The 26,935-nt window shown below is 38.1% G+C and overlaps 1 protein-coding gene across 1 annotated transcript; it reads left to right on the top strand.

The window, feature by feature from the left end:
• LOC124399393 (guanine nucleotide-binding protein G(s) subunit alpha-like) lies at positions 1-26,935 on the top strand. The gene is made up of 12 exons (XM_046870250.1): positions 1-1,609; positions 13,581-13,653; positions 16,309-16,363; positions 17,027-17,146; positions 20,330-20,427; positions 20,772-20,826; positions 21,237-21,310; positions 22,014-22,072; positions 22,420-22,540; positions 23,176-23,306; positions 24,873-24,940; positions 25,111-26,935. The coding sequence occupies exons 1-12, from the start codon at positions 1,471-1,473 to the stop codon at positions 25,255-25,257; spliced, it is 1,140 nt and encodes a 379-aa protein (XP_046726206.1). The 5' UTR covers positions 1-1,470; the 3' UTR covers positions 25,258-26,935.

The raw sequence follows: 26,935 nt of genomic DNA, 5'->3' as shown, positions 1-26,935 counted from the left end.
CCCGCGATTTCAGCGTCGCTGACGTTCCGGAGGGTCATGTGATCTGCTCCGTTCCCAGGGTTCCGTGAGAGCCTATTTGCCCCACCCCACCTCTTCATTGCTGCCTAAAGATTGCTTTTGCCCTGCTCTCGGACTGAGACCGGAGAGAGAGAGAGCGCGAGAACGCTAGACAGACGGACAGACGGGACAAGAGGGGAATAAAAAGAATTAGCGTTAAAAATAAAGCATTGTATGGGTCACCGGGGCAGCGGCAGCAGCTCGCCGAGGGACTCGCGCGCACAACGTGGAGGAATGTGAGAGAGCGAGTGAGCGCGCGCGCGGGCGGGTTCACATCTCAACCGGCCTTCTGCACGTGCGCGAGGAGGCGCAGCTCCTCCGGAACGCTGAGAGCCCGAAGCCGAGGCTGGCAGCGCCGAGCTCCGAGAGCCGCTTAAAAACCCACACATCCCCCTCGTTCGGTCTGTTGGAGCGTGTCGGGGTTGGGACTCCTGGCTTTTGGGGGTTGTTTTTTTCCAACGCGAAAGGACAGAAAGACCCTGAATTTCAGTAGAAGCTAAACTAACGAAGGCCCCTTGGATCGGAGCGGGGTGGGGGGAGCAACAGCAGCAGACGCCGCCATCGCAGAAACGGGCGAAAAAAAAATGAGCATAAATTGAGTTCTTCTCATTTTCAAAACGAATCCACGGATTTAGGATTGTTCCTAAACACGACGGGACATGTTTTGTGATTCTTATGTCTGTGTATGTAACGAGAAAAGCACGAAGAAAAAGCAGAGTTGTAGCTAAAATAATTTCTTGCTAGCCAGCTAGCTCGGCTACACGACCGCCACTTGCGTGGATCCGGGCTCCGTGTAGGAAACGAGACGAGGGCCTCGCTGTGCTGAAATGCTTAAAAGCGAACCGGAGCCGTGTGGATGTGTGTGTCAGCGCTCCAGGAAACCGCAACGAGTTGTTTCTTTCAGCCGCTGCTTTGGCTAAAACCCGTTTCGTGACATGAGCTCGTCTTTTCTTCAGCTCTTCGTTGGAAAGTTGAGGGTGGAGGCCTCAAGTGAGCACTGGATGGATCTTACGCGTCTTTGAGCGGGTCTAGGACGTGAGCGTTAGCGTCTATCCGGGGGAATTAAACCTCTGTGGCCTATTTCTGTTTATTATAAAAGAACTATAGAACGAACAATAGAAAGAACAAATCAGACTGGTTTTCCTCTTTCACTCAGAGCTCTGAAAACAGGCAGAATGAACTCGTTAGTCATACATCAATGTCATGGCTGAAATGGTCACTGAGGCAGGCTGTAGGTTCCATCGCGACCACTTGGACCATGTCTAGTCCACATGTCCTCAGCAGTGCGAGTCATTTCGTGGATCGAGCACAACTAGAATAAGCTTGTTCGTTTGTTTTTGGTTTTTTTCTTTCTTTATTATCTCTTTTTCTACGCCGTCACATTTCCCCTGGACCTCCTTTTCCGCGGGAAAGATGGGCTGCTTGGGCAACAGCAAGACCGAGGATCAGAGGAACGAAGAGAAGGCGCAACGGGAAGCGAACAAGAAAATCGAGAAACAGCTTCAGAAAGACAAGCAGATTTACCGGGCCACGCACAGACTGCTACTACTGGGTGAGTTGAAAGGAAAAGAAGGGGAAATGTTTGTTTGTTTTGAAGGCCTCGACGGCGTCTGTTTGGCATTTGATCGCATTCGCCCTGTTTTTTTTCTTGAGCCTTGTATAGGAAAGTGTGTGGCTCTGAGGCTCGGTCGTGTCAGGCACGGGACTGAGGTGATCGCTGGCTAAATTAGCACTTAAAGGTGACTTTTACAGCTGGAATGCCGCTGTCACACCTACGGTGTGTCACAGCTGTGCGCGTGCGCGCGCGTGTGATTATAGTGGTGACATTTGAATAGCGTTAGTGGCCAGACAGAGCGGAAACGCGCGACATGCATCGGCATGTGGGTGTGTTCTGGTTGAACTGGTAAGATGCAGCCCTGCGCTGGATGCACCGTGGCTCGTGTCTCCATTATTTACTTACAGATGTCACTGTTATATTTTTACAGCCTCCGCTCGGTGTCTTAATGTTATATTATTTACTACCAGATTATTTGACTAATAAAAAAAAACCCTTGTTAGGACACCGTAAACCTGTTAGCCTGAACTGTCATTTGTACCGCTCATGTCGAAAAAAGTGGATGTTTTGTTACATATATAAAAACGTAATTTCCGGTGTCTGATGATTGGCTGAGCGCACCATGACGATCTCGTTGTTTACACGTCGTTTTGAGATGTAATAATTATAGTGGCAAATTGTTTTCAAATTCAGTTGGTTTTCCATTTTCTAGACCTACAAGACTTCAGCTTGTTATTCCCCATATCAGGTTTAATGTCACTGATAACCCGCTGGTTCTTGTGATCCACTCTTCTCTTGTCCAAGAGTATGACTGTTCTGTTGCTTTTGATTTATAATTGTTGCAGTAGGTTTTATCCTAAAGAGAAACAACCCAAACAAAACTCACTTGGATGCAACCTTTATAAGTTTGTGTGAGTGGAGGATTGGGGGGAAAAGCCAAATCACTCTAACAGCTGACTGAATATGTGCTATTTAATAGTTTGACTATGGTCATGATTATAAATATGTACCGGAAGATGGAGTTTATTTTACAGGTATATGTTACCAAGAATGTTTAAGAATCAATGCTGTAGCTGCCTGCTGGATTTTCTTTAATATAGATACAAGGCAGAAAACGTGATTGTGGCTTTTTTTGCATCAGGATAGACTCTGGATCTTACTGTGTCCTGTAAGGATGGTTACCCTAAATATGAAGGAATAGTGATCTGATGGTAGTCTAGTATTGTGATTTTATTTACTAACCGAGATTTCAAAGCACTTTTTCAAGTCACTCTTGATATTAGCATCTACTAAATGCCAAAAATCTAAATGAATGAATGAAATGTTGATAAAATTTTACATTAACATTTTAATTTGTGTTAAAAGTGACCTAGTAATCAGGTTTATGGCAAGAATACAGTGTATTCTTATACATTGTATGAGACTCTTGTCAGATTATTTAGGTAGATAAGGGTTAGCATTGTTTTATTTTTCTATTTTAGTGGTTTATGTTTTAAAGAGAATCACGCCCTAACCACCAGTTGTGATGAGTATTGGCATTGTCACGCTTAAACATCATAACATAATTAGAGAGCAACTAATGACGTCCATTTCTATTTTCACACCCCTCTTTGTCAGACCTCTTTTGTGTCACTGGCTGCTGGGCAGCGTAACATGATCATGGGCGGGTCTACCATAGAAAGCCGCTTTTCAGTTGAGAACATTCTGCAGAAGAAATGGACGAGCTGCTTTGGGCATGTTAACAGCTCAAGTGTTTGACAGAGAATTCAGTAAGCACTCTGTTTCCTGTAACAAAACACAGTTTCAGCAAGCCTTTTGCTGTTAGGTGCCATGTCTGATTAGAGTCTGTTTTTCAGTAATATATTTTAAAATCAGTGTACTAGTAGAAAAGTTGGACTCCTTCTCATGAGGTAATTGCAAAAGACATAGCAACACTACAATTGGCACAGAGTGAGACACCTGCTCTAAACGTGCTGTATATTGTTGTTAGCAAACATGTTTCCAATAATTTTACAATTATTTTTACTTTAGTCTTTGTCCATTGCAGAACACATTCTATTGACACGCTCAGACAAATCTTAATGGCTTTTTATTGGTGCCGATTTCTTGAGATTTTAATGCACAAATCCATCTTGAATAAGTTTTACATCAGCCATAATTCATGTGTTCTATTTCAAGATTGATGTTACATTGGAATTCAGAGTTGAATTTCTACATTTAAAAGTCGTTCATCTGCTTGTTGGGTTGTTTGTTTTGTTTAACTATTTCCAACCCATAGTGCTGTTCAGCTGCCAGCTGCTGCTTCTTCTTTCGGCTGCTCCCGATAGGGGTCACCACAGCGGATCATCCGTCTCCATACCCCCTGTCCTCTACATCTGCCTCTTTCAAGCCAACTACATGCATGTCTTCCCTCACCACCTCCACATCCTCAGCACTCTTCTACCTTTGTACTCCATATCCCTCTTCCGCACGTGACCAAGCCGTCTCAATCGTGACTCTCCTGAATGCCCAGTCCCTCTAATAAACACATTCAGCTGCCGGTTTTTAGTTAAACCTAGAAATTTAAAGTTGAAGCACAGATATGACATCTCCTAATCCCTAAGTTTAAGTTGTGCTGTTGGAGAATTGTCTCTTGTCAGCTACAAGCCAGTAAGCTTGAGAACTTAGTGATCAGTGTTATAATTGTTAGGTTCAGTGGTTTATAACAGAGATGCACAAACTAGAGCCCACGGGCAAGAGTTGTCCCGTGGTGTCCTTTGATTTAGCCTGCCGTGCCATGTATGAAAAGAGAAGAAAATGCCATTTGCAAAAACTTTGAATAATAAGCAATAAATTGGATTGATTCACATTGGACTATACATTTCATTAACCTAGAGCTTTCAAATTATATCTACTTCAGTTAAACAGATTTTTTTAATATATATATTATTTTGAGCAGAGTTATTTGGCCCACATCCCTCAAGTTGAATTATTTTACTTTTTCATAGGGAAAATTGTGTGCATCTATGATATAAAGGGAATACACATTCTCATTTTAAAGTAGAGAGGAGAAACTCCACTGTGAACCTTTTTTGTAGGATGGGCTGAAGACAATGTACAACTTGGAAATGTTATTCAGAAGGTGCATTTTGTCATATGGTTCAAATATTAAGCCGTGTGTTTTAGCCGAGTTCAGATTTACTCTTTGCTGTATATGCGCTTGAAGGAACCAGTGCAGCAGCGCTTTAGTTGGTTCAGCTCTCTATCTGTGCTCTATGGTCAAACTTATCAAATTTTTAAGGGTCAGCTTTCATGTTTAATATCCTCATTAAGACCATTATGCTGGCAGCCTAACAGATCTCTAGCCAGTGATGCCACTTTACTAGGTTTATATATTGGGGGAAATAATTATTTGATCCTCCTGTAAATTTTGTAAATTTACCCCCTTACAAATAAATGAACAGTCTAGAATTTTTATGGTAGTTTTATTTGATCAGAGAGACAGAATATAAAACAAATAAACATTTTAAAACATTTTATTAATTCATTAATAAATCCCATAACAACCAACAAGAATTCTCTCCCACAGCCCTGTCCCTTTAGCAAAGAACTCCTAATATCAACTTGTCATGTGTATAAAACACACCAGTCACAGAACCAACCTCTTCCATTCAAACCTCTCCACCACCATGGAAAAAAAACAAAGAGCTGTCAAAGGATGTCAGCGACAAGATTGTAGACCTGCACAAGGCTGGAATGGGCTACAAGACCATCAGATTGTTGCCTTGGCCGTATGTTTTTGTTTATTGGTTTTCATCCAAGATTCTACAGTGCATGACCCTGTTCATACGGTGAAGAAGTTAGAGAAACAGCCGCAAAGCAGAATGTTTCCTCCTCCATGTTTGACAGTGGAGATGGTGTTCTTGGGCTCTTTCTGCATTTCTCTGCCTTCAAACACGACGAGTCGATTTGATGCCAAAATCTCAATTTTGGTCTCATCTGACCACATCACATTTTCCCAATCCTTCTCTGAAGCATTCATGTGTTCTTTGGCAAACTTTAGACAGGTCTGTTCATGTGCATTCTTTAGCAGAGGGACCTTGGTATGTTACCAATGGTTTTCCTGGTGATTGTGGTCTCCGCTCCCTTGAGATCATGGACGTGCAATTTTTTGGCTGATCCCTCACCTTTCTTAGAATCATCTTGAGGTGAGATTTTGCATGCAGCTCCAGAGCAAGCGTCATTGACTTATCTTGTATTTGTTCCATTTTTTAATTATCGTGCCGGCAGTGGTCTCTTTCTCACCAAGCTTCTTGTTGATGGTCTTGTAGCACATTCCAACCTTGTGCAGGTCTACAATCATGTCCCTGATGTCCTTTGACAGCTCTTTGGTCTTGCCCATGGTGGTGGAGAGGTTTGAATGAAAGAGGTTGGTTCTGTGACTGGTGTCTTTTATACACATAATGAGTTGAGGCACAGGAATAGGCACAGGAATAGTTTGGGTGTGTGGGAATCAAAATTCTTGCTGGTTGGTAGGGGATCAAATACTTATTTCACTCAATCAAATACAAATTGATTGATATATAATAATAATACATAATATCTGTTAAAATAATCCTACCATAAACATTCTAGACTGTTCATTTCTTTGTCAGAGGATCAAATTATTTCCCTTTACTGTAGCTGCATTACATTCTGTCAATTGACTAGCACCTAGCAACTAATTAGCACCAGGAGTATTAAAACATGTTTACAAATAAATTAATACATGTCAGAAGAGAGTCAATGGAGTCTTTCTAACACATGTCCAAGACTGATTTTTATTATCTTTTATTTATGAGATGCAGGTAATATTCAATAACAATGTTTTAAAACACGTTTTAACACCTTGTCATTCAAATAAGTTTATATTGTCTGCTGTCAATTTGTAAAGTATTTTAGATACACTAGTGAAAAAAAGAGTACTTTTGTTTTGAATCATGATCACATTGCAAACTCATAGTCTCAGTTCATGGTTATTTATATGGTTTTTATTACACAATGTTTCTTTTTGTGTTTTAGTTAAAGTCTATGAACAGACTTGTTTAATATTTTAATTTGATTTGCAAAGCTTTTGTCTAATTGGCTCTAATTATTACACCATCTTTAATATCTAAGACTTCTGTGTCTGTATAATTGTCTTATTAGCACAATGGATTTGCTAGCGTTCCCCCTCACATTTACTGTCGCTTAAAACAGTAAAAGAACCTCCACTAGACTGGTCACATCACCATAAATAGATCATTTTTCATTTGTTTAGTATATATTCTTTATAGCTAGTGGATCATCTGTACATTCATGCAATTTTCTAATAGTCGGGTTGTGTAAGAGAAATTTAGAATCATGCAGGTTCAGGTTCATTTCATATTCACATGAAACACCAGAATGGTAGAAGTGTGATCTCATTGTCTTTGGCCATTACAGTCAACAGAGCAGTTGCTCACTGTATGTTTTTTGTAAAATATGGTGTAGTGGTCGACTGATTTTACCGACCAGTCGGTTGGATCGTAAACCGCACCTACTGAATTTTACAAATATTTTTATTTTAAACATAAATAAGCCGCACCTGTCTATAAGCCGCAGGTGTCTACACTAATGAACTTTACACAGGCTTTAACGAAAGACACGTTACACACGGTTTAACGGGTGAAATATGTTGCGCTTCCTTTAAGAGCATAGCGGTATTTTGGGAATAGCATGCCGCCGCATTTTTCCAGTATTACTGCGTGTGTTCAAGACGGGGATTATGTCCTTATTATTTTCTGATGCTCATTTCTAAGTTTCTTTGACTAACCCGTAACGCTGTTGCCAAGAAAAATAAAAAAGCACGAGTTTTGGAAACCTGTCTGTGCTTATATGATCTCCCGTCACCCTGACTCAACACGTTACAACGGCTTGTATCTAAACAGTAGCCTACTAAGTAAGTCATTGTTCACTGTCTTCCTCCTTCCTTTCACAACTGTTTCTCTCGGAAGTTTATCTTTTGGCATCGTCGTGCGTTTAAAAAAAAAACAAACAAAAAAAACTTTTTTTTTCCGGAAGCCGTGCAGCTCAGAACACAGGTGAGGTGCGTTTTTCTTTTTTTGTTTGTTTGTTTGTTTCTGTTCGGAAATGTAATTGGTCTAATCTTATGTTGCTCAGTTTTTTGGCCTCAAGTTTGTGAAACCGGGAAAAACCAAGGAAAAATTCATAAATAAGCCGCTTCATTGTTTAAGGCACGGGGTTCAAAACGTAGGAAAAAAGTAGCGGCTTATAGTCCGAATATACGGAACCCCTTCATATAATATAGTACTGTACAGAACTGAATTATGAAAGTGTGCTAAAGGAAATTAATATGAATGTATTAATTAAATCCAATTATATAATTTAATAACATAGCACTCTCGGTGCGGCACGCAGTCTGATGTGCAAAAACAAACGAACGTGGTGTCAGTGATTTGCCTCGGGGGCCGTTCTCGTAATAACAGCGTCCCGGAAGCCAGAAAAATGGTATGAATATTTTTGCAGATAGTTGCAGCAATTCGTGCTGGAATATGGAGTATATTCCAGAGACTGTAGTGCATGAAGCTGTTTTTTCTTAAACGTAAAAAAAAAAAGTTTTATGGCGCTTGCCAGATGCCTTTATCAAGAGCGATCTACAATAATCTCATTGACAGTGAAGCAGTTCAGGGCCTTGCTCAGGGGCCCAGGGATTTGAGTTCATGGTCTTCTGAGCAGAGGTCCAACCACCAAGATCTAGACAAATTGTTATTGAGAGAACATTTTATTCTTGCTTTCTTATCTGAAAATAGTGTATGTATTATAGATGCTAATACAGTATTTATTTCAGCATCAAAACCCTCAATTGCACATTCATAAAAGTGCAAATATTTTCTTCTTATTAAAGCAATTACCTAGTTGTTTGAGATTCATATTTGGCAGTGAAGAACAAAGGATTTAAAGATACATTGTTGCATTCATACTTTATATAATGTACCGCTTTTGTTTAGTTCTATGACTCTGAATACATCACACACACTCGTTATCAACAATCATACTTGTTGAGTCGATGCAGTTTTAAAACCGTATCATAGCCCTTTTGAAACCAGTTTATTTTTGTTTACCATTACACTACATATATATTTAGAATGGTTAATCAAGTGCACCGACCACAGAGGTGGTTCTCCACAACTTGGAATTCCACTTCTCCTGACTGTTTGTCCATGTTTGTATTTTTTGCAGACATCTATTTTTGCAACCGACACGGCCGATTTAGATTTTCTGCCAAAATACTCAATCGTCTGTTGACTGAAAATTTGTTCAGATTTATGCATCTGTGACTTGCCATGCTATCCTTGTTTGATGTGTATGCTACACAATTAAACTCTCTGTGACCCGATGAACTCCCCCAGAAAGCTAAGCAAAACAAAATGGATGCATCTCAAATACTTTATCATCTTACTATATTTTTCAAAATGCTATTGGAGCTGTAGTTTTTATACAGTCATATGGTCATGTGATGCAGATATGGCAGACATTCTGGTTTGTAGAAAATACAATACACAATAAACTTGTTCCTCCTGTGGTCATTTTATTACTGACTGGATGTGAGTTTTATCACTGAGTAGAAATATATATATCTATAAAAATCAATTTTTGAGATGGATCCAGATCGGAATAAGATTTTGTTTCCATTTCCTGAAATTCAAGACAAGTGAATAATTTTAATCACAGCAATTCTAAGCTCAATATAGTAGATACTAAGGATGAAGGGTTGCTTTAAATGCAATTTGTAAAGCTTTATATATGTTATTAAATAAAAAAATGCACACTCCTACAAGGTTTTTTGTTGGTAAATCTCAATGCAGGTGTGGCAATGCAACATTGTGATCTATCATGCAGGAGAGAGAACCACATGTGCTGGGGACACAACTGCAACTGTTTGATCATTTTAAACTACTGATAAAGAGCAGAGAGAGACTTGAAAAATAAAGACACCTTTCCACAAGAAATTTAACTTTTAATGACCTTTTCCCCCCTCCGAATGATCTGCTACGTTTAAACAGTTTGTTCCATGGTGTTGAATGCAAATTGCAAAAGTGTAACTTTTTAATAGTAATAAAATGCCATTTCTTTGCGTTATTGCCAAAGTTAGTTAATAATGACTTTTCCATCACACTGTACAGCTCAGTGAAAGGAGATACAAGATGTAGGAATAGGGAGTTTAAATGTATTTTTTGTTGCATTATCCCAGATTCTATTCTCATGTACATGAGGTGACACACTAGGTAGCGCGTGTTTTACACCCTATTTAAGAAGGAAACACTGTCAATTGAAGAGCTTCGGAATTGGACTTAACTTGATGGCAGATATTACTTTTAGAATAAATACCTAATGAAAAGGAATAATAACGATGAATGCACCAACAGTCTATATGTCCAAATCTGGCATGCCACCAGAGTTAGTCAGGGATCCTGGCAGAAGTGAATAAGGTGAATCTAATTGTTTTAAACGCTAAAAAAAAAACAGTTCCTCCCTGTACTGTTGCCTACAATGTAGAACACGTGTACACACCAGGGAAAATGATAAGCAGATAACTAGAGGCGAATTCCTGTCATTATTGGTTGGCTATTTTTGGTCCACATGATTTATTTTTTATTTTTTTTTGGCAGAGACTAAAGACCAACCTAACCATGGCATAACATTGCTCTTTTTTTAACTTGGTGGCAAAAACTAGGAAGTAAAGACAAATTTAGCATGCGAATGAAATCAGATTATGGCAAACACACACACACACGCACACAAAAAGGAACATTGCCGAATCAACATAAAGATTCAGCCTTATTTCGTTACCCACAGTATTGTCTTGGGATGAATATTTATATTCCAGCAAAAGAATCTTTCATTGGGTGGTGTAATTCAACCCTACCCTGGGCGTAACAATAACTTCAAACCTGTCTGTGCAGTTTATGCTTAACAGAATGCCATAAGTGTTTAACATAGCATTTATATTAGTGCTGTGTAGTGACCTTTCAATTTTGCTAGATTTTTTTTTTTATTATTTGCCTAACACTAGATTAAAGTATTGTAAATGTAATTTATGCTAATTATTCAGTGTACTTAGTAAGAACACAGATGGGACAACCCATGGTTTCAAATTGTATTATTAATATTTCATGTCGGACAAGAAGTCAGTTTGTGAATACTGAGTAATATTTTACTAATTCATTCATGCATTCATTAGTCTGTCTACTGGGCAAGTGAAAGCTCTGATGTACTTGGCCAGTCCCTTTGTGTTGGTTGATTAACTCGCCTGAAAAGAAGCAACCCAAAAAGCGCGATAAGCTGTGATCAATTTATTTGTTAAACCAGTTTTTCAGCTTGATTAAATGATTTATTTAACAATGTTGCAAAAGGTTTTTATTTATTTTTTGTTACTGTAACTCTGTTACGCAAAATGAAATCAAACTCTGACCCTAGGCGAGATTGTAAACATACCGGCATAGAAGCATGAATTATTAGCTTATGGTTGTCATGCCTGTCACTTTAAGTGTTTATAAAAGCACTGGTGCAAAACTGAAGTAAAACCGTAACTATTTGCGAGCGATTTACAAGGCTAAAAGTGCATTCAAACGTCACCATGTGTCAGAATCGAGCTTGAGTATTGGTTGGTATTGCCAATATGTCGCTAAAGTCTCACTCCTAACCCTTTGAAGGTGCTTTGAAGGAGGGCGTGTGGAAGGATAAAATGTAAATGTTTGTTCCGTTTTATTCAGTTCATTTTTGTTTGTATAGCGCTTTTAACAATGAACATTGTCTCAGAGCAGTTTTAGTTTTAGAGATAAAGCCAACAAAAAACAAGTTTGTTACAGCTCACATGACAGAATATTTTATGACAAATAGCCTGCTTTATCATAAAGTTGGTTTAAAGTATGTTTCCTGTTAACCTACTTTGCATCTTATACGAAACTTGGTCAATCTTTCTCTGATGCATGACTGTGTCTGTTATCTGTACTCGCCAGGCTGGTAAACCTGTACCCGCCTTCTACACGTGGAATGTGTTTGCTAATAAAATGTAAACAGGGGTTTGAATTAAGAAAGTGAAACAACTTGAATATACTAGAATTGAGCACGTATTTCAACCATTGTTCAACACAGAACAAGCACCTGAGTTGTATGAGAATGTGTGCGTATTACAAGCGTTCCTGGCCTTGTTTCCTGATTTTATGATTAATAATTAAAACTGGGTCTCTGCAATAATAATAATATGCTAAAATGCTGTTGGATCCTTCACCCGTCTAAAGCCCCAAACGAAACCATCATCAATAAGCAATAGTAATTGCACCTGATAAGATGATGGCATGTTGTATCATACTGTGGGCTTGTGAGGTTATGTGCAGCATGCTCCATAGTAACCACTTCCAATAATCAAGAAATGATGGGGAATCTGGGGGGAAGGAAAAAAAGTCTGGAAAAAAACGTTTGCTAGGTTTCCTCACTGGATGTTAAGTGCAATCGTAGAGATGAATGAACTCCTTATTTTATATTTGCATGTGCCTCAATACTAATAAATACATTCATGAGGCAGCAATGTGGTGATATTGACATGATTCTAAATGGCCAGAAAACTGTTTACTCAGTTTTCTAAACAAGAAATAGCTCTTATATTTTGTCATTTTGCAAAAGTTCTTTTATTAGCTTTTTTTGTTTTTTTGTTTTGTTTTGACGGTTCATATTTTTTAGCATGCGGTTATGGAGTGTACACGGTGTGAAATAAGCTTGTCTCAGCTGGCATTGAAAATATCTCTTTGCTATTATAGAGTGCACTACAATTGGTGAATTTTTAGGCAATCTAGCCGTTGCACAAGCTTGTGTTTTTCCACCATCTGTCTCCCAGCAATGTACTTTCAACAGTAAACTATGAAGAAAAATTATAAATAGCAAGGAAATAATGAGGTAAAGGACAATTGCACATATTCCAGTCCGTCTGACAAAATTCTCAAATGCTTTCTCTGTAATAAAACACGGATGCGTTCTCATCAAAACTCTTCTTACCGCAGGCCTGTGCAGAATGATTATATCAATATTATATCCGTTTTCTGAGATTTTATTTGTAAAGTTTTTTTTATAAGTAGCACTGGTTATGGTACTTCATTTTAAACAGCTTCACCAAATAAGTTTTTCTATTTATTTCTTCATTTATTCTGAAGTATACTGTGTATCAGAAAAGGGTTCTATCATTGTGATATTTGACCATCGCATTTAAAAATAGTGTAGAGAATGAGAACAAGGGCCCTTCTACGGTCCATACTATAGCAATATATTTGATCTTCAAAAAGTTTCAACCATATATTCCAGTTTCCTGTGGTGATGTTTGAATCAGGGGGGATTTACACTGTTCAGTAGCAGCACTAGCCTTGCCACCTAGACTGCTAGTAAACCCGCTTAAGTGCTGCTAGTGTGGTTAAGTAAACCCCCTTTACCTCACCACAAGCTGTTTATTACAGAGAATGTTATCTGTTTACGTTCACTGCAATCTAGCTCAGTACCTTTCAAAGGGGTTGAGGGATTTTCCCTCACCACACCACCTGCTGTCTGCTTCAAAACTTTCTTCTTTTTTAAGGATTCTTCAAGCATATGTTACTCAGGCTTGAGTGTGATTTCCTGTACATTCAGGAGAGTTCCAGATTTGGAATTGCTAGAAGCCTTGTAAAGTAAAAACAGTCCCATTGCCTGATACTGGCTTTTCTCCAGTTACTGATACAAAGCAACACGTGACCTAAATGATTGTGTGGTTGCAAAAGTAATGTTTTTCTGCTATTTAAACAAAAGTGCATGCATATATGCACTTTTGCGGATATATACATTTAATGACCTTTAGTAGGCATAAATCAATAATGGCTTAATTTGTTTTAAATGGTCATCTATTTATTTATTTTTTGTTGACCAGAATCTCTCTCTTTCAATATAGGTGCAGGAGAGTCTGGGAAGAGCACTATTGTCAAGCAGATGCGGATTCTGCATGTTAATGGCTTCAATGCTGAGTAAGTGTACTAATAGTCTTATTTATTTATATATATCAGTTATTGTGTGACTGTTTTACGACAGAATTTATAAAACACAAAATTAGTAAAGAAGAAACAAGCAGTATCTTGTCTGTAACCTACCATAATGCAAGAACAGGTGCATCTCAATAAAATAGAATATCATTAATTTTAGTAATTAAATACAAAAAGTGAAACTTGTATATTATATAGATTCACCACACACATACTGATATATTTTAAGGGTTTATTTATTTAAATTTTGATGATTATGGCTTACAGCTAATAAAGACCCAAAATTCTGTATCTCAGAAAATTGGAATATTGTGAAAAAGCCTAATATTGGAGCCTCGTGGTGTCGCACTCTATTCAGCTACTTGACTTCAAACACCTGCAAAGGTTTCCTTAACCTTTAAATGGTGTCTCAGTCTGGTTCAGGCAGTTGTCCAGAATATGATCATTGACACCCTGCACAAGGTCATCCCTAAAGAAGCTGGCTGTTATTGGAAAGTTGAATAGAAGGAAAAAATGTGGTAGAAAAATGTAAAACAAAGCCCATTCAAGAATTTGGGGAGATTTACTAAGAGGGGACAGCAGCTGGACTCAATGCTTCAAGAGCCACCTCGCACAGACGTATCCATCAGCTACAACTGACTCATTCCTTGTGTCAAGCCACTCCTAAACCACACATCATCACAACATCAGAGGTGTCTTACTTGGGCAAAGGACAAGAAGAACTGGACTGTTGCTCAGTGAGTTGTCTTTTCAGATGAAAGAAAATGAGGTCCAGTGTAAGTTTGCATAGTCAGTGGTGGTTTGGAGAGTCATGTCATCTGTGGGTGTTGGTCCACTGTATTTTATCAAGTCCAAGGTCAGCACAGTTGTCTACCAGGAAGGTTTAGAGCACTTTGTTTTCCTTTGCTGACCAGCTTTATGGAGATGCTGATTTCATTTTCCAGCAGGATTTGGCACTTTCGCACACTGCCAAAAGTACTAATACCTGTTTAAGGACCATGGTATCCATTTGCTTGATTGGACAGCAAACTCACCTGACCTAAACTCCGTGGAGAATCTATGGGGTATTGTGAAGAGGAAGATATGAGACACCAGACCCAACAACGTAGAAGAGCTGAAGGCCGCTATCAGAGCAACCTGGGATTCCAGAACACGCCAGCTGCAGTAATTCATGCAAAGGGAGTCCCGACTGAGCATTGAGTTCTGTACATGTTCATACTTTTTAGTGGACCAACATTTCTGAGATAAACATTTTTTATTTTATTTTTTTATGATTATTATAAAAAAAAATGTATTGGTCATAAGATTTTCATTAGCTGTAAGATATAATCATTAAGATTAATAGAAATAAACACTTTAAATAAATCAGTCCATGTGTGATTAATCTATATAATATATACGAGTTTCACCATTTGTATTGTTTTTTTTTGATGGAATTCAGCAGGTAGGCTGTACCAAATTCCCACCTGTTTGTGGCAGTTCTTTGCTGATGGGACTGTGGGATATCCACCGATGTCAAGGGAAATAAGCATTGTTACTTCTGTTACTGTATCTCCTGCATTAAGTTTCCTTGGCCATCCGCTGTCTACAGTCCTCAACATCCCCCTTTTCATTGTGCTTTATTAAAATAGCTTGACCAGCACATCTTGAACCCTCAGTCTGCTTTAAAATATTTACCTTTGGAGAAACTTTGCTGATGCAGTATACCTTGATGCTGACCACCTTGTGTCTTGTTGCTTTGCTCAGTCTTGCCAAGGTGTATGTCCTGTGGCATCAAACTTTCTCCCACTACCTCACCTTAGTATCAGAGTTTGGCTGTTCCTCGCCAATATTTAAGCCTCCTTTTTTTTTTTTTTTTTTTAATTAATGATTGTGTTTCAACCGACACACATTAAAATTGATTAGTACCTGCTTGGTATAAATGGCTAATCATACGCCTAAATATGATTCACCAAAATCCCTGCCTTTGTGCAATTATACAAAGTGTGCAAAAGTAAGAATCACACTAAATATTTGGATTTTTTTTTTGTTTATTTACTTTCCAATTGTCAACTGATAAAAAAATCTCACAATTTCAGCATTTTTTCCCCCCACAACTGCCTAAAACGTTTACACAGTTAGGTGTGTGTGGGTGTGGGTGTGGGTGTGGGTGTGGGTGTGTCTCTCTCTCGTTGGCTATATGTAGTGTCATTGTCCCACCACCCCTTTAAACCCCTTAAAAAAAAATGTATACTCCAGTTCAGCATGGAATGTCTTGCAGAAATGTTTGAAATGTCTTTTAGATTCTTAACTCTATGCAACCATCTGATTAAAGAAAGTAAATACATCAGTTTCAAGTTTGAATGGGTTACTGTGAGTGCAAAATTCTACACCCTTGAAATGTACCTAGTTCCTTAAGTCTTCTTAATTTTGTCAGGAAAAAACAAACGGTTGCGTAACCATATAATGATCCCCACCCCCCTTTATTTGTGAAACATGCTGAAAATTCATCATGTTTTACTAGAATGCATGGTGTGTGTGTGTTTACAGTAATGCATATATTAAAAGGACAATGTTTTCAAGTGCATCTATAGAAATTTCTTCTTTACATGTTGTACAGTAATCTAATAATTGGTTTGTCTTAATTTCTTTTGATTGCAGAGAGAAGAAACTGAAGATTCAAGACATTAAGAACAACATTAAAGAGGCCATAGAGGTCGGGAAGCTTATTGGTTATTAACGAAAGTGATTGCTTATGGTGTGAATGATGCACATGCAATGCGGGAAAACCCGTATGAACTTTTAAATCTTTTGTGTGTGTGTGCAAGAGGAGTAGTGTTCAACATTCTGAAACCACACTACAAATGTGTTATTACTTTTATAAAAAGTTTACTTTTTATTTTTTTTTTATGTAAATCTGAAAAAAAAGTGTCTTGACCAGTTAAATATTCAATCTGCTGCATGTTATCTGGGTCACTATTTTATATGTAAACAAATAGATGGAGATGTCCATGTTAACGCCTTTGTACGAAATGTCAGATTTTTTTGCCCTTTTATAGAAAGATGTGTTTAGACGACACACTGTTAGATTAAATATACTGTAATTTCCAGACACATTTTTCAACATAAATACGCCGCACGTCTATAAGCTGCATTTTCAGTTAATTTTTAGACCTTACTGTACTTCTGTCTTTCTGTATTGCCATATTATTTCTTTTAATGTTTTAAAGTTTAATATGCCCTGTAGGTTTATCGAGTGCGTGTTTGCTTGGTATATAGAATTGGCCTTGTATAAAGTTACTTTGCTTCACTCATCTGCAAAGGAATGCATTTATGGTGGTAACACTGGTAAACATGTTAATCTGTTTCTCTTTTTCAGACTATAGTTGCTGCTATGACTACTCTAGCGCCACCCGTCCAGGTTGCCTGTCCTGAAAACCAGCGAAGAATTGAATACATAACCAACTTATCTAATCAGAAGAACTTTGAGTTCACACGTGTAAGTATTGTAATAAAGAGGGGGGGAGGATACACACTTTGGTTTTTTGTTTTAGTTTGAAATGATCCCAAACTTTGGAAACATTCTGTCACTTTCTTTGGCCTGAATCAGAGTTCTCTCCAGGGATCAGGGACTTAGTTTGATACATGCGATTCTATTGATTGTGGCCCATTTCATTTCCAATGTGTAAAGCTTTCTGGCACTACAGAGGGGGTGACACTGCCTGGTTGACTAATAAAAATGGAATTGCGATTTAAAACAAAGTCGGAATTAGGCAAACTTTTTTAATGTGGCAGACACGGGCTTCCATATGAATTTTATCCTCGCCCCTTGCCTGTTTTCTCCATGTTCCGCAATTTTTAATTCTGCAGCGTCTTGTGTTTACCTGTCCAGAGCGCTCCAGTTTAGCAGGAGGTGCATCAGTACTAATAGTCCGTGGGGAAACACAGTCCTCCGTGTGTAATTAATGGACTAAACAATTTTTTTTCTTTTTTTTGTATTCCAATTACTTCAGTTACTTGAGGACTTGTTTCATTACTTATTTCAGCATATTTCAAGAATAGTGTTTTTTTATATGAATACATTTGTTAGTCACTCATTACCACCACATCTTATCCTATGGGGATTAATAGAGAGTATAGAACATATTATTGCTGTATTTTGGGTATAATATTGTAGTTAAGAAGCAGCCAGTCACAGTTAAGATGCAGCGAGGGACATTTGAATTTCAGTCAGATCCATAGGGATTGTCTGTATGTGTGAAGTGAGTTGTTAAGAGATTTAACTGGAGAAGGTTAATGAACAGTTGTGCTTTTCTTTTTCCATGCTCATTACCAGCCTCAGGGGTCTTCATTGGCCTTGAAGTGCTCCAAGCTGCCATAGTCTTCAGGGTCAGATACTTAGCAGGAGAGTCCCAAAAGCTCACTACCATAATTCAATTATTTTCAATGCAAGATATGCAAGAGCAATAAATATATAAAGCAACTGTGGAAATATTAGGTTTTTTTTTTATTTCTATCTTTAAACTTTAATTGATATTTTGAGAAGAAGGAGGATCATATAAGTGGACTTATGAGTGGAGGAAAGTGCACACAGGTGGACAATATTTTATGCAGGAGATGCAACCTGAAGGTGATCAGGGTGTTGGCAGAGGACAGCTTAGCTAAACAGCATCAGATGGTTGTCTGCAGGCTGGCTTTGGAGGTGAAGAAGAAGAGGAGCAGAATGATGACTAAAAGAAGAATAAGATGGTAGAAACTGAAGGAGGAAAACTGTAGTGTGAGATTTAGGGAAGAGGTCAGACAGGGGCTCGTGGTGGTGGTGAAGAGGTGCTGGATTGGGCAGCTACAGCTCCTGAGAAGGGAGACGGCTAGAAACGTACTTGGTGTGACATCTGCAAAAAGAAAAGACAACGAGGTGTGGTGGTGGAATTAGGCATTACAGGAATTAAGGAAGGAGAAACGGATTTGTAGCGATTGACCAGGCAGAGGGACCTAGCTGGGAAGGATGTGCTACAAGTTAGAGCAATAAAGGATAGAGATGGAAATGTGTTGACTAGTGAGGAGAGTGTGTTGAGAAGCTACGGAATGAGGGAAAATGAGAGAGAGAGAAGGTTGGATGATGTGAAGTGGATAGGATTAGTAGGAGGTTATTAAGCTATGAAGAGTGAAAAGTCGTTGGCCCAGATGACATACTGATAGAAGTGGATAGATGGCAGTGGAGTTTTTACTCTAGATTGTTTAACAGGATTCTGGAAGGTGAGTGGATGTCTGAGGAATGGAGAAGGATTGTGCTGGTACCGGTTTTTAAGAATACAGAAGATGTGCAGACCTGCAGTAACTTCATGGTGTGACTGATCAACTTCATTCCCCTGAAATGATGGGAAAGAGTAGTATAAGCCAGACCATCTGCGAGCAACTGTGGTTTCATGCAGAGGAAGAGCACTACAGACGCAAGAAGAAGTGAAAAGGTCAGATGGAGTTGCATTGCGGATGACAGGGTGTTGAGAGAGGAGTCGTGGTATTTTATGAGGAAGTCAGGTGTGGCAGAGAAGTATGTGAGGGTGGTGCAGATGATGTATGAGGACAGTGTGACACCAGTGAAGTGTGCAGTAGGAATGACAGACTGGTTTAAGGTGGAGGTGGGACTGCATCATGGATCGGGCCTGAGCCCTTTTTTTTGTTTGCAGTGGTGATGGGCAGGTGGACAGACAAGGTCAGACAGGAGTCTTCACTTTGCAAGAGTTCATAGGACTGTGGTGAGACCTGCTATGTTGTATGGTTTAGAGACAGTGGCATTGAGTAAAAGACTGGAGGTGGAGCTGGAGGTGGAGCTGGAGGTAGCAGAGCTGAAGATGCTGAGATTTTCATTGGAAGTGACGAGGATGGACAGATTAGAGTCATGCAGGTAGTTGGTTTGAAAGAGGCAGATGTAGTGGACAGGGGGTATGGAGACGGATGGTCTGCTGTGGCGAACCCTAACAGTAGCAGCCTAAAGAAGTTGTCTTCGTGCAAAATTAATTGAGCAAAGCTGCAATGAGTTTGCCATTATTTCTTGGTTTGATTCTTGTTGTTTTCCATTACTATAGGTATCATTATAAATAAAGAAAGAAACACTTGAAATGCTGTCTAGTTGGTGCAGTTTTGTACAGAGAATAAAATGTATGAATGAAAATGAACAATAAAACCACTAGCGTCCAGAGACTTGGATGCATTTCCCCGTATGTCTGGTGTATGTATAAATGTGTAAAGTTTTTTATTTTTATGAGAAATTCCCAATACCTAAAGAAAGATGTCTTAAAGAGAAATTAACAAAAAAATACGTTTAGCCAATATGTTTAGCTTTAATTTGGGACCAATTTGTGGCCTATGACAAGCAGGCTGTGTAAAAGGCCATGATGGCCATAAGGCCTGTGTTTTTTGTGTCTTGTGTTTTGCAGACACATGATCAGGGTCGAAGCATGTTTCATCTGGGAGTCCAGTTTAGCAAATATGGATGTATATGTATAATATAATGTTAACGTTTAATATTTTGTTTTTCTCTTTCTTCAATTTTATTTTTAATTGTAAATGAACCGCTTTTAATTACTAATAATCATTGACCTTTAGTTATTTTTCAATGTAATTGATGTTTTTCCAGTATATTTTATCATTTCTTTATGACTAATTTGTCATCTTGTTTCAGGAATTTTATGAGAATGCAAAAAAGCTATGGCAGGATGATGGAGTGAAGGCCTGTTATGAGCGTTCCAATGAGTATCAACTGATCGACTGTGCACAGTAGTAAGTATCTGTAAAATGATGCACACTGAGTGTTCATCATTTGATTTGTTTTCATCTCCTGGCTTTCTTTTAGCGATTAAACATTCTAGCCCTAAAGTTAGACAAATGTCTTTTTTTTAAGGCTTTAAATGAACAATCTGTGTTTAAAACTCAGGGTTTTAATACAATATTGTAGGTTTATTATTTTTTTTCACAAGAGAAAAAAAGGCGCCATGATCAGATCTGATTGGCTGTACTTGATTGTGTGCTGATGTTGGCTTTTAGATGTCGTTTGTACTGTTATCTAAGAAGATCCAGGGTTTGTATTTTTTTCAGCATGCTTATTTTTTTTTTCTCTCTTTTAGCTTTTTAGACAAAATAGACATTGTGAAACTAAGTGACTACACACCATCTGACCAGGTGAGTCTAAAAAAGCAAAGCATACAAAAATAATTCATAGTTTACTACAGTTTAGCTTAGCATTACTATAAGAACAAATTTAACATTTATGCCAAAACCATTAAAAGGGGGTTATATAATAAAAAAAATAAATAAATAAATTGTATTACTAATCGAAAGAACTTGATGTATAATAACAGCAAATAGCAATACATGTTATATAAATGGATTATGTTTTTCTAATACTTGTGAATGGCATACAGATAGAGAAGTAGTCTTCTATATTTATAGTTTGCTGGAAGAATTAAGTTCTCACATCAATACTTTCACATCATTCGTATTTTCTAATCTAGCAGACACAACTACCACATTGTCTCATCGGTAAAACAGAAGTTTAACTAAAAGTGTACATTTTTGTGCCCCCCCCCCAGGACCTGCTCAGATGCAGAGTTCTGACGTCTGGGATTTTTGAGACAAGATTCCAGGTGGACAAAGTAAACTTCCAGTAAGTTTTCTCAAAGTGCCAAACAAATTCCTCTTTTCTTGTTGTGCGTTCTGTGTAGTCATAATGCTTTCTTGAGCCAAAGCTGTGTTAAGGGAATAATCACTGCAGATGCAAGCTCATGTAGAGACGCTGCAGATTCAAGTACTGAATGTGATCTGAAACACTAACATGGAGTTATGCATATGAATGACCACCTGAGGGCATTATTTCTAAGAGCCCATTACTTTTCACAATACAGTACTGTGAAATTCTTCCTCTGCATTTTCCAGCTTGTTGTGAAGCTGGGGGTCAGAGTGCAGGGTCAGCCATGATACAGCACCTCCTTGAGTTGTATTAATATTAAATATTTGATTAAATATTATAAACTAACATTATCTATGTAGTTTATTAGTGCATATTCAATTAGGGTTTAATAAAAAAAAAAAATTAACAAATTAATAATTATTACAAATAATGTTAGAAATATGAAGATAATTTTAATAAAAATTATATTAGTAGAAAAGTACTAAGGTTTTGCACAAAAGTTAGAAAAGCTATGTTTATAAAAAATGTCCTGCAAGAATCAGTGTCATCAGATCCGTGTCATAGCAGATTCAAGGTCAATTCTGTTAAATTAAAAAAAAGCGGCAGAGCAAGAAAGGAATTTGTGCATAAAGTAATACAATGCATAATGTTAAATAATAATTTTTATACTTTCTCTTAGCATGTTTGATGTGGGTGGGCAGAGAGATGAGCGTCGGAAGTGGATTCAGTGTTTTAATGGTAAATATGTCTAATGTTCTGGAGAACTGACAAGTATCTCTTCTAAAAAATTAACTTTATTTATTTTTTTAATCCTGTAATTTTATATTGTTGAAATTGCATGTGTTGCCTTTTGTATTTCCTACTTTACAAAAATCACAAAATGTACACAATCTGTTTAGATTTGTATACTTATATCATTTATATTTTCATTGTATATATTATATTTACTATTATAGTAATTTACTGTTACTCATACTGTTAGAAACATTACCCATGCAAATGAACATCCAACACCAATATAGTAAACCTTTCTGAGACACCACAGATGCCATGACATTTACAATTTTTGTTCCTTTTTTTCTCAGATGTAACTGCCATCATCTTTGTAGTGGCCAGCAGTAGCTATAATATGGTCATCCGAGAAGACAATCAAACCAACCGCCTCCAAGAAGCACTTAATCTCTTCAAAAACATCTGGAACAACAGGTGAGTCTGTCCTTTATTTGGCAAATGCCAAAATGAAAAAAAAATAATAATAATTAGGGATGCACCGAATATTCGGCCACTGAAAATGGCCCAAATGTGCATTTTCGGTTTTCGGCCGAAAGACTTTGATCACCCAAAAAACACGGCCGAAACAGTTTGTTGTGATGACGCAAACAGAAACCGCGGCCTGCACGTGCATGTCTGAAGCAACATGTCTGCGGTGTGGACGTATTTCAGTATGTCTGAGAAAGACCCACGGATAGCGATGTGCAAAACATGTAATGCCGAAATTTCAAGATGGGATGCGTCAATTTGTAATTGATTTGTTCTTTGAAACTTTAATATTGATTTATGCAATTGAAATGCCTTGATTTTAGTATGTTTAGTACACAGTCATAGCCATAAATGCAATGGTAATAATAATTGGCACAATTTCTTTCGGTGTTTCGGTTTTCAGCCTTGATTTCCTCTTTTTCGGTTTTCGGTTTCGGCCAAGAATTTTTTATTTTGGTGCATCCCTAATAATAATAATCGACTAACAGATTATTGCATCCAAATGTATTTGAAAAGATGAACTGCTCTACAGATAAACACATTTCTTTTTCTCTGTTCCCACCTTTGTTTTTGTTTTTAAGATGGTTGCGGACGATCTCTGTAATTCTCTTCCTGAATAAGCAGGACCTCTTAGCTGAAAAGGTCTTGGCTGGAAAGTCAAAAATTGAAGAATATTTTCCTGAGTTTGCGCGCTACACCACACCAGACGACGGTAAGAGCCGCTCACACACTCATTCACCATACATCTCATGACATGTTCCATATCATTAATACTGTTCCAGTAAATGGCAAGAACAGTAAATACCATTCACTGCAGACAGATCATCATGTGCATTATTATAGATGTTGAATTGCAGACTGTATATGCACTACACCATCCAGAGACACGTGTTGAATCCAAACATTTCTACACTTCAGTACAAATCACTGTAACCCTTATATTTTTCATAATCTATGTTTCAACACATTCACTGACATGCTTTAGGCACATTGTTGTCAAATGTAGCTATTTACCCTCAGATTAATAGGATTTTCTTGTTAGCTGTGTTGGCTCTACAGCGTATGGGTGGAGCCAAAATAGTGCAGGCCATTGATTGATCGAATAGTCATCACAGAACAGTCCTGATTTATGTCTCTGGCAGAAATTTTCAGCAGTAGGCTAGTGGTCTGCCAAAGTTTCAGAAGTATTTTTGTTCTGCTTTTATTCGCTTTATTCAATCAATAGTTCTTGATTGTAAAGTAATACATGAGATTTTCGACCCATTGATGTTAAATAGGGGCAGATTTAAACAATGTAAGACAAGCAAGCTGGTCAAAAAAGCAATCTAATTTACATTACTGTAATCTAAGCAACGTTTTGTTGAGGTTAAACCAAATATTAATAGAATGAGATAAGGGTTAATAGATACATGCAGGCCTTCTAAAATTAAATCATGTATGAATCTACCAGTAGTTAATAAGCTTAGAACATAACTGAAATGTCTATGGTTTGCTACCTCGATCCCACGCCTATCATACAAGGAGTCTATGGCGATGAACAACTTTAACTAATTACTGCTAAATACTACTCTGAATAATTGTATGCCATGGATAAAAGGAGGTCAAATGAGTCTGATTCAAAAAATTATGTAGTGTTTCCTCTAAAGATTAAGCTAAATGACAAGGTAATTATCAATAAATAGATCTTTTATTGTGGCAGTTCCTTACTTTGTCAGTACAACATAAATCCAGCATTCGATCTGATCCCTGGTTTAAGGGTAGTAGTCTATTTCTATGCCTATCAAGTTTTTTAGCCTCTAGTGAAACTCCTCCACCGTGATTGGGTATATTTCTGTAATGGAAAGTGGCACGTGAACTTGGATGGGGTCGTATTGGGTTTGTGTAATGAGGTGTGCTGCTGCATGGAGAAGCACTATAAGTAATATTTTTTCTGATTTATGCTTGACAGTTTTCTGTGTAATGAAATGATGGCATGGTGGAACTCGCCATCTGTCCTTTAAATTTTCAAAGTCAGTGATTACTGCAGCAAGATCACTTGTTTCTTTGCAAGCTACTTGTTTTACAATAAAACGATTAGGAAGCTGAAGTTGGACATAATGAATAGTTTAACATTACTTTACAATTCAGTTTAATGTTTTCATAATAATAGGCTATTTTTTTCCTATAGCCAAGGTACATTCTTAAACCTTTTGCTAGAATAGATAGGGTTTTTTTAATAATATTTTTGACTTCACAATTTTCCTGTGGATATGCATTTACATGGAAATTACTTTTTCAGCAAGCCCCGAGCCAGGAGAGGATCCGCGAGTCACGAGGGCGAAATATTTTATCCGGGACGAGTTCCTGGTGAGTGATTTTAAAATTGTATTTATTTTTAAGTAAATAAAAATTTAAAAAATAATAAAAAAACACAACACTGCCATGTATCCATCTGTATCTTTTCTATTTTTATTTTTTTAATGACTGAATTATACATTCCTGTCATTTACCCGTCTCCTCCTCCTTTGTCCCTTCAGAGGATCAGCACAGCAAGCGGCGACGGCCGTCACTACTGTTACCCACACTTTACATGCGCAGTGGACACGGAGAACATTCGTCGTGTCTTCAACGACTGCCGAGACATCATCCAGAGAATGCACCTCCGCCAGTATGAGCTCTTGTGATCAGATGAGCTCCAAAGGCAGACTTTTAAAATAAGCCAGACTTTTGAAAATCTTGTGTTTTGGTGGAGTTTGAGAGTGATGGATCGTCTAACAGCTGTGGGCTTTGGGCCCCTTGACACCACACACACACACACACACACACACACACACTCACTCACTCACTAAATCATGCTGTTGAGGACCAAATATCATGCAGTATCCATTTGAAGCAGCAGCTCCGTTTCAAGGCAGTTAACTGCATAAACACATACTGACTAAGACATAATCAAAAGTTTATTTAAAAGTCAAAGTCATATGATCATTTACATAAGTAGTTGGCGTACAGACGTATCTAAAATTGCTCTACCTGACAAAATTGTACTCCTACAAACACAGCTTACAGTCTCTAGTTTTGCTTCTTGTCAGCTCACCCACTCATCAGTGTGTGTGTGTGTGTGTGTGCCAAAACATACACACACACACCCCCACACACACCGCTGACCCCTGCAGTACCCGAGAGTCTTGAGCTAATTTGTGATGGCCCCACTTCTGGACCTGAATCACAGGACTTTGCTTGAGTGTGTTTTGAGTTTTCAGTTGGCTGGATCAGCTTTACATGCCATCCATTGTCCTCTCTAATGGAGAGAAGGATGATTTCTTACCAAATGCTAGAAGAGCAGGACAGGCTGCAGTAACAAGATGGACACTTGAGACACTATTCGTGTGACTTGCTAGCTGCTTATGGAACGATAAACTTGAAAGATCGCAACTCTCCACTCCGCTTCCCCAATCCCTTCTTTCATCTACTAATTTAATGCAAATAATTTGATTGAGAGCACTCTTGCTTTTTTTTTGGGGGGGGGGGGACACAGACACACAGAGACATGCACACCAGGTAAAGATGACTTTTTGCCAATGGAATACTGTTTCCTTCTACCGTATTTCCTATTGGTCACTCTTGCCATTTTCCCCAGTTCTTCTTTTCCTGTTCTCCTGTTCTCTCTTCCCCTCCCACCCTCTATTTTATTGCTGGACTATTATTCTTGTACAGACTGCAAAATGTATTATTTTGTACTTTATTGAAAGAAAAGACTTGTAGAAGTTCCTGTGCCTTGATCACAACACTGCGTGTAAAAAGAAAAAGAAAAAAAAGAGCTAAAGGCGTAAGGTATGTTTGCGCTGTATTGCTTAGCGTCTTAGCCATCTATCCAACCAATCATTTGAGCCTATTTGTTGCTCTTGCTCTACTCTCTCTCTCTTTCTCTCTTTTTCTCTGTCTCATGACTCTGCTTCTCCCTTATTGTGTTATTCCAGATTGCTTTACATTCACATACCCCCTTCTGCTTCCTGAAGAGAGAAATAATAATTAGAACACGTATGGATGTAAAAACGAACAGCTTCTTGGTTTTAATTGAAACAAGCAAATGACTGCATCAACTGTGTGCACCACTTCATGTTTTGTGCATTACTTCAATTGCAGTCCTGTTTCCAGGGGACTGGAAGATGACCTTAATGTTTTATTTCAGTTTTAGCTTTAAAGTTAAGGGGGGGGGGGCTATCCAATGCAAAACCTGGTTTGTTTCTACATTATTCCATTTTTCCTAACTAAAGAAGCTAAAATAGTTCTGTTTTGAGTCATTCTTGGCTGTGTTTTAAGGTAATCATTGTGTAAAGAGAATATTAAATATGATTATTATAA

Source organism: Silurus meridionalis, chromosome 17 (genome assembly GCF_014805685.1).
Source record: "Silurus meridionalis isolate SWU-2019-XX chromosome 17, ASM1480568v1, whole genome shotgun sequence".
Taxonomy (NCBI): Eukaryota; Metazoa; Chordata; class Actinopteri; order Siluriformes; family Siluridae; genus Silurus; species Silurus meridionalis.
This window is presented reverse-complemented; position numbering and strand designations above follow the sequence as displayed.